The sequence below is a fragment of the Mustelus asterias genome, unplaced genomic scaffold, assembly GCF_964213995.1.
Source record: "Mustelus asterias unplaced genomic scaffold, sMusAst1.hap1.1 HAP1_SCAFFOLD_1878, whole genome shotgun sequence".
Lineage (NCBI taxonomy): Eukaryota > Metazoa > Chordata > Chondrichthyes > Carcharhiniformes > Triakidae > Mustelus > Mustelus asterias.
In genome coordinates this window covers 1-8,798 of record NW_027591823.1, presented here as the reverse complement: position 1 = coordinate 8,798, position 8,798 = coordinate 1, and the positions used below count along the sequence as shown (strand labels likewise).

The following is an 8,798-nucleotide window of genomic DNA, read 5'->3' as shown; positions in this document are numbered from 1 at the left end:
ACTAACAGAAAATAATTTAACACAAACGTATTAACCAGCAAGCTAAGATTTTGTTCGCAGATGGAATGTTATAATAGTCACGTGACCTCTGACCCTCCTAGCTGCAGGATTAAGGTAGCTTTAAAAGCCCTTCTCAGAATCAGATGTTCTTTTGTGATTTAAGCAAAAAGCAAATAAGCTAATAATCAAATTGAATTCAGGAAATTTGATTTCAAGGATTCAGCTATGGAGAGAGAAATTTTTATCTTGATGTTACTTTTTTCACAAAGACACTGTGATCTGCAATTTAGTCACTGGGTAATTGGGACATCTTTTGTTCATAGGGCTCTCACGATGCCAATGCCACTTCAAATGCAGCAATTGGCTATTTTGGGTGGGGGAGTTGAAATTAGCTTAGTAATAAAAAACAAAACTGAATGCAAAGGATTCAAGACTATCGCGCAGCTTGCACATGGGAGGCCTGAAGCAGCGTTCTGAGATACTCCAAGCCCCTCTGTTGTGTTCCTTCCCATTTCCCTCAGTCCTGTATCACTCTTGTATACACACAAACATTGGGGTCACAGACTTTTTTAAAAACAAAATCCAGGAATACACAGCAGGTATGACAGCATCTGTGAGAAAATGCAGATCAGGGAACTGACCCATTTCTGATAAAGAATTCTACAAAGCATTATCCACCTGTTTTTTCCTTCCAGAGATGGTAAGTATATTCTGGTTTTACTCTGTCACACAGGCTCCTGAAAAGTTGCTGGGTCTCCTTAAACCTGATAAAGTCCAGGTTCAGCCGACAGCAATAATTCACCCCCAAGTCTTTACATAAAGAAGGCAGTTGACAATCAGTTTCAGCAGCTGATGAATTGTAGTGAATTGCTAGCAGCGTGGAGCATCTTATTTACACCAAGTAACATTTTGCTTATCCATACTTATACTTTGTTCTTTTAGTGTAAGAATCATGCATCAATAATCAACATGTTTTCATAATGCTATAACCATCAGACCACATGTAGTATAAACCAACCCCTCAGCTCCAGTTCTCCTGACCCCTCCCTCACATCACTACCCACCATTCCCACCCTGGGATTATATTTCTCATAACAAATAACCACCTTCCACACCATCAGTCACCAGTTTGTTTTTTGCAGCTTGCTCATCATAACTGGGAAAATGCCGCAGGCACAGTGTAAAGTCAACAGTGAACACAAAGAAGGTGCCCATGATCACTGTTAAGGAAACACCAGTGTATTCAGCACTCTGTGTAGTGTTCACTAAGGAGAACAGGCGTGACAGATGGGACAGGAAATTTAGCGCGCTTTGCATCCATTGGCAGCACCAAAATAATCTTAGGTTGATGAGAGGGAGAGATGGTGATAGTTGAACGGCAATATTGAGACACTCAGCAGAAGTTGGCAGAACCACATGTTCTCTTGCTTTGCTGTCTCCCTAACTACCAATAAACAGATATTGCAGAAATGAAAGGGCACATGCTGAAACCCTATGGCTCTCCCTTGCTCAGCAATACCCAGGCTCAAAGTTGCTACAAACAAAATGTGACAGAAGGTGCCTGAAAACTGGACACATTAATAAACTTCACACCACTTTACATTGCATGGTAATAATCTTCAAGGAAACCATAAAACAGTTGACACACCACAATACTAGCAGTGTCAATGTGTAATACATTAATATGGCTGCAATGTCAACCAAGTACAAATAGTTTCAATGAAACTTCATTTTTCCTCTATTAAAAGGGTTTAAGTTAATATTGTAACAGGTGGGTAAATGCATCCAAAAAGTGCATTCACCATTCAAATGAATACTTAAACCTCTGTTACTTTCCCCAATAAACAAAGCATTACCATAATAGCAGTTGACTCGGTGTAGTTGGGCTTAGAGCCATGTGTTTTCTTTGCATGATCAAAGACTGGTAAAGCGCTGTAACTCCATTTACATGGACATCAGATGTTTTGCTCTGCACAGTGCTGCCTGTTCGATCAGGAAGCAAGTTCTGGATAATCAGCATTGAAACTCAAGCAGCAGAATGCACATTGCCTGTAGCAATGCAAGGCCAAGGCTGTAGAGAGGTTAGCACAACCAATTGCTTTTCTCAGTTGTGAGAGTTTCTACAATTGTCGATTGGAACCTCTACAAAAATACAATATGGAAACTTTGCCTTTCGCACTGGCAAAAAATACTGCACCTAACTCACCTGGCTTCAATCAGATCACCAGGCATGGACAAGGAGTGGGGCATTCTGTACCCACTTCTTGCCCCAAATTGATAAAGGATGGTGGCAAGACCAACATCAAACAGGCCAACTCATTGCAGTGAGTCTGTGCCTCATCAGAGCTCAATCTTGTATCGATAGCAATATTAAATGTTAGTGATGGATCCATGGTCACATGCAAACAGAGGAGGACATGGAGCTTTCAACTTGACCTAAACCAAGCTGGTCCATGTAAATGGAGTCAGTTTAAAGATCAGGTCTGACCAAGAAGTTCTATCACCAGCCCCATTACCAACTTCTTAGTAATTCTGTATCCCATGCATCACACATCAGGTTCCTGTTACAACAAAATCTTTCATTTGCATTACCCATTTTACGGGTTCTTTCAGGGATCAGTTTCCTACATCTTAATCTGAGTATCGAATCTTAAAATGTCCTCCTTACAAGTGCTTCTCAATCCACCAGATAGGTGTGATCTGACATTAATTAACGATTTCTATAGTTTTTTTATATTATTACAAAACTTTATACAAAACAAGGCTAAAACTCCACATTCTGCACAGAAGGAACTTCTCTTCAGAAAGCATAAATAATTAAAAAAGGTGAAGACATCTTTAAACCAGATACATTCATATGGAGTAATATTTTACTACTACAAAAAATAAATAGCATTATTTTCTGATCCCTCCTTGGTCCTCTCAGTGACTCGGTGCAGTTACTGACTTCAGACAAAGAATGGGCCTCTTAGGTTTCCTGTTGTTCTTCTTCTGTTGGGTCCTTGCAAGGGTTGTCTTCAGCAGGTCCTGTTTTACTCCAAGCTGTTGAATTATCACAGTCCATTGGAGTAGAGTCAAGAGAAGGAGGAATGCCGCTTAGTGTTTGGTTCTCGGTTTCCAATTCAGGATATTCGTCATCTGGAAGGGAAGAATGAAAGGATTAGCTGATGGTTGTGTAGAGAGCCTACATGGAGCTGCTGTGCCAACATGATACCTGTGCAGCATTTTATTGTATTAACAATTTAATTGGTTTATGTTGCTAATTTCCTGCCCACCTTTTTCTCCCTTTTCAAAGGCACACACTGCACAGTGGAGCATGGTTCTATTTCTTATGGTCTTGTACACAGCTGCTCCGTGGGTCATTTACCAAAATGGCTATTCTTCATGATCTGCACAGTTAATGTTGGTGTCCAAATCTAGACCCAAATACCTTTGTGATGGGATATTATGTGGTGTGCAGACAATTCTGTACTGTATGGCGGAAACCAAAGGCAGTTTGCTAAAATGTACCAGTTTCTTTGCATGGTGTTGTGATTGTGGACTATTCCCTCTTGCAGGCCTTTGCTGAATACCCCAGTTCACCAAAGTTACAATTAAAACTCTAGTAGTACAATACCACCACCATCATAGCTAATGAGTAGCAAACAGAGTGCTCTGTTTGCATGATATTATAACATATATGAATCCTGCCATATAACTTGCAGCTGAGTCAGTCCTTTAAACATTTCCCTTTAATACCTGTATCTCCCTTAACATGTGGTGTAATTGTAGGATGTGCATAATATTCTTGCAAATAATCATTTACAATCTATTTTCTTAAATACTCAAAATAAAAAAATGTGAGCAAACAATTGGCCATTAAGAAATTCAAGAAGGAATTCAGAAGAAAGTTCACCCAAAGAATGGTAACAACGTGGAACTCTCTTCTACAGGAAGTAGTTGGAGCAAATAATATAATGCATATAGAAGGAAGCTAGACAATAATTTGAAGGAAAAGGGTTGCAATGGTAGATTTAGAAGGGAAGAAGTGGGATTAGGCTCAACTGGAGCATGAAAACCAGCATGGACTAGTTGGGCCAAATGGCCTGTTTCTGTGCTGTATATCCTGTGTAATACTTTGGTTCACAAAACACATCAAGAAAGTTGAGGGCAGTAACTGAATGGGCAAGTTCTCCACTCCAGTGTACCAGGTTCTGTGCTGTAGAAGTGTCTGCCACCTAAACACACCTACTTTGTCTCAAAAACACAAGCTCTGCATTCAATACGATCATGGCTGATCTTGGGCTTCTCATCCCATCTGCTCTCAAATACCTTGATTCCTGGGACTCAAAAATCTGTCCATCCAGCCTTACATTTATTCAATGATGGAGGATCTACAACCCTCCGAGGTAGAGAATTCCAAAGATTCACAACCATTTGAGTGAAGTTATTTCTCAGTTCTAAATGATCGAGCCCTAATCCTGAGACTGTGCCCCTGTTTCTGTCTCCCTGATCAGCAGAAACAATCTCTTTGTGTCTATCCTATCAAGCCACTTCAGATTTTTGTATGTTTCAGTGAGATCCCTTCTCATTCTTCTAAACGAGAATAATGGCCCAATTTACTCAGCCTCTCATCATAGGGCAACCCCATCATCCCAGGAACCAGTCTCATGAACCTTTCACTGTAGTGTCTCCAAAGCAAGTGTATTCTTCCTTAAATGTGGAGATCAAAATTGCAGAAACTATTCCAGATGTGGTCTTACCAACACTCAGTACAATTGCAGCAAGACTTCTGTGTCCTGTGTTCCAATACCTTTACAATAAAGGCCAACATGCCATTTGCTTTCCCAATAGCTTGCTGTACCTGCAAGTTAACATTTTGCATTCCCTGTAGGAGCACATCCAAGTCTCTTTGAACATTAGCCTTTACAAGTTTTACACCTTTTAAAACATATTCTGCTTTTTTATTCTTACGAACGAAGTGCACTTCACATGTCTCTATATTATATTCCATCTGCCATTTTGTTGTCCACTCACTTAACTCGTCCAGATTTCTTTGAGGCCTCTGTGTCCTCCCCAAGGTTACCTTTTCACCTAGCATGGTATCATCAGTAACCTTTGATACATTACCCAAAGTCTCTTCACCCAAGTCATTAATATAGATTGTAAGTGGTCAAGGCCCCAGCACTGATCCTTGCTGCACACCATTAATCACAGCCTGTCAACTTGAAAAATACCCTATTCAGGCCCACTCTGCCTTTGTTCATTAACCAATCCTCTATCCATGCTAATGTATTACCACAAGCTCCATCAGCCCATATCATGCCTACTAACCTATTGTGTGGCACCTATTGAATGTTTTTGGAAATGCCTTTTCCCCATATTTCAGCTCATTACTCTGACGATGTCCCATTGGCACAACAATTTCCCCTAATAACGGCTTGGGTCTAAAATGAGGGGAGAAAATTGCACTGTCAGTAGAACTCTTAACTGCAGATCAAGAATCCTATCTTTATCACAACAGCCTTTAATGAAAGTGTCATTGCAGTTTTGCATAGTTTGGAATAAACTGGCACAGTGTTCACACCTTGCAGTCCCGACAGCCTTCCTTGCTGACTTTGGGGAAGGGTTTTAAATTGAATGCTGTTTGAAGGGAGGAGGTTCTGACAGCACTTTACACCTGCAAATCCACAGAGACCAGGTACAACCGTGACCGTTTGCTTGCACTGAGCAACTACCAGGAGGAAACCCAGAAAATGGCTTTTGATGTCACTCAGGTTCCTGTAGCATATTAGTTAAAAATTGCCACCTTTTCTGGGAATGGGAAGGGGCTTTCCCTATCTTATTCTAGGATTCCCTTGAAAATGCTTGCGAAAAGAAACATATACCAGAAGTACTGGAAACCAAGTCTTCCCAGGAGGTGAAGCAGAGGAAATCATACCTTGCATATTGTCCTCGTCTGATTGGTCCAGATGATCATTGCAGCAGGAATCTTGGGAAGGGAATTGTTGAACACTTTCCTTTGTAGTCTCACACTCTGTCTCACCATTTTCAGTGGCAATCGATCCAGGGCACAATGGAGCAATGATATGATTGAGAGGCACCATCTCCATGCCATCTTGGTGACAGGTTCGCTGGATCATGGGTATATTGCTGCTTGGGAAAGTGCCGTTGGTTTTAGTGAAACATCTGCTGAAAAGGGAAAGGAAGAATTTAACTGAGAACATAACTTGCACTGTTAAACACATGTGGTAAGAGTTTTAACAACACCAGGTTAAAGTCCAACAGGTTTATTTGGTAGCAAATACCATTAGCTTTCGAAGCGCTGCTCCTTCGTCAGATGGAGTGGAAATGTGCTCTCAAACAGGGCACAGAGACGCATCTCCACATCGAAACACATGTGGTACTGGGGAAATCTGAGATCAGGGTGGCAGTGAAATTGGGGGCTGGGATCCGTGGGCGGGGGGCACCTTGGGGCCTCAGGTTGAGTCCAGTCGGGCCTAGGGTGGGTGAGGTGTTCTGAGCCGGGGGAGGGGGGCAGCCAGAGGTTAGATGAGGTTTTAACCCTTCTATCTTATTCTGTGTAACCCAGATGGAACCAAGTGGGATTTGCGACTTAAATCACATTTTTGGATAATTTTCAGTGTAGGGCAATTGCCCAGGGGGAAGTTTACACTTCTGAGCAATTGCCATGCAGAATCTTACTTGTGAAGATCCAAGAAGGGTGCCCAGAGTTTCTTTGGGATCAGAGGTCAGCATGGAGACCACATGCCGTGTTCCCCCCCCCCCAACCTGATGCTAGCTCAGAAGTGACAGCTCGATATGTTGACAAAGAAGAACCACAGCTCAGTAAGGATATTCGGATATCTCCACATCATTTCCTTTAAAGGATGTTGACCAGCTAGCTGCACTGTTCTATATCGTGATGTCACTTTCAACCTTGTGCTAACATTTGCAGTTGGGTCAACATTGTCAAAACAAATTTATGGCCATTTTAACACCAATTTGAGTACTGACTGTAAGCTCATGATTACAGCTTGCTACCGCCACAGAAAGGAACAATGCTTTATCTCAAAGTACAGAACAAAGAGCTATGAAAAGCTGACTTCTCACCAAGTGTATCCGGGGCTCGAGGCAGTAGAACTCCAGTGAACTAACAGTCAAGCTCAGTGGCAAGGCAAAGCCACAAATGCTTACAGCTCATTTCCACTAGTATCATAGACAAATATACAAAGTAATCCTTCAATGGTGCTACTGTGCAAAGCAGCAACAGTAAGCAGTGGAATTGCCAGGATCTTCAGCAGGCAATTAGTCTGGAAGCATGGCCAGCTGAGAGACCACAGCCTGGGAGTGGGGGAGGGGTTAAGGGGCAGAGGGGAAAAGGGAGCTGGGGGAGCCGGTCAGGAAAGCGGGCTGCTATTGCAATGTTAACATCATGAAGATAAGCACTTTCTCCAGTCTGTATACACAAGGTACTGTAAAAAAAGAGGACCGTTGTGTGGGTATTTTTCAGGCAATGATCTGTAATTAGCATGAATAACTGAGCTGAAAAATGGGAGAACGAATGTATTTATAAGAGTGGCTCAGTACAACTTGGTCTCTGTGCACTGTAGAAGACATTTAACCGCCCTTGGTGATGGGTAGCACTGACCACCAGCCTCGTTTCCCCTTGCTACCACCGCAGTGAAATTCTGAGGCTTATTTTTTTGCAAGTAGAAGAAACACGGGGATTCGTTATTTTAAAATATTCACTCAACCCAAAAGGGAACAAAGTGGTCAACAAATACAGATTGAGACGGTAAGGCTCTTTTCACAGGAAAGGCAGCTGAGGGGTGACTTAACTGAGGGTCTTTAAAATTATGAAGAGTCATATGTAGGAAGTTGTTTCCACTTATTGGGAGACCAAAGCTAGGAGCTATAAATACAAGATAGTTGCCAATAAATCCAATAAAGAACTTGATTACTTGGTGAGAATGTGGAACTCACTTCCACGTGGCAAACAGCACGGATGTATTTAAAGTGAAGCTGGGCAAGAGCACAAGGGAGAAGAATTGAAGGTTTTGTCAAGGGAGTAGATGAATTAGAAGAGGTTCGTGTGTAGCGTGGACACCAGCACAGATCTGTTGGGCTCAATGGTCTATTTCTGTGCTGTTGAGGCTCTAAATAATGGGCCCGATTTTACCATTTTCATTCTAAGTGCCGAATCTGGGAGTAGTACAGATCCGACTTAGAAATCCGCTTTCAGGCGCCCCCATACGCTCTCAGCCATCTCCAGTCCCATTCGTGCTGTGGGCGGGGCTTAGCGTGGCCGAAACGATCGGAGCTCAGAACTGCGCATGCGCAGTTAAAAGAAAATTGGAAAAAGTGCGCCCGTGTTGGATCGCTCTCGAGCCGCAGAAAGCAGAGAAAGTGGCCCGGGAGCGATGATGTATCTCAAGGGGGGGGGGGGGGGGGGGGGGGGGGAGAGATGGATCTCTGATGGGGAGCAGATGGATCTCTGATGGGGGGGGGGGGGTGGGGGCAGAGGGTCTGCTGCCACTCTGCGGGCGATCGGTGGGGGGGGCAGGGGTGGCAATCGGTTTGGGTAGTGGGGGTGATGGATAAGGGGACACACACACATCACTGTCCCCCTTACCCACCCCTGCTGCCCCACCAGAGATCCATCTGCCTCCCCCCCCCCCCCCGAGATCCATGTGCCCCCACCCCCGAGATACATCTTACCCACCCGCCACCCCACCCCCCCCCAGACGACGAACTGGCCTCACTCCACAACCCCCCCCCCCCCGCCCCCTGACATGTCTCACCTCCACCCCCCCCCC

The 8,798-nt window shown here is 43.5% G+C and overlaps 1 protein-coding gene across 1 annotated transcript; it reads right to left on the bottom strand.

The window, feature by feature from the left end:
- Nucleotides 1-670: 670 nt before the first annotated feature.
- On the bottom strand, nt 671-6,168 carry LOC144488810 (cell adhesion molecule-related/down-regulated by oncogenes-like). The gene is made up of 2 exons (XM_078206910.1): nt 5,921-6,168; nt 671-3,138 (listed from the first exon to the last, which is right to left on the bottom strand). The coding sequence occupies exons 1-2, from the start codon at nt 6,120-6,122 to the stop codon at nt 2,969-2,971; spliced, it is 372 nt and encodes a 123-aa protein (XP_078063036.1). The 5' UTR covers nt 6,123-6,168; the 3' UTR covers nt 671-2,968.
- Nucleotides 6,169-8,798: the final 2,630 nt, after the last annotated feature.

Coding starts and splice junctions, on each gene's coding strand:
- LOC144488810 (XM_078206910.1), bottom strand. CDS start 6,122: ATGATCCAGCGAACCTGTCACCAAGATGGCATGGAGATGGTGCCTCTC. Junction 3,139..5,920: donor AGACGAGGACAATATGCAAG/GTATGATTTCCT, acceptor CTTCCCTTCCAG/ATGACGAATATCCTGAATTG.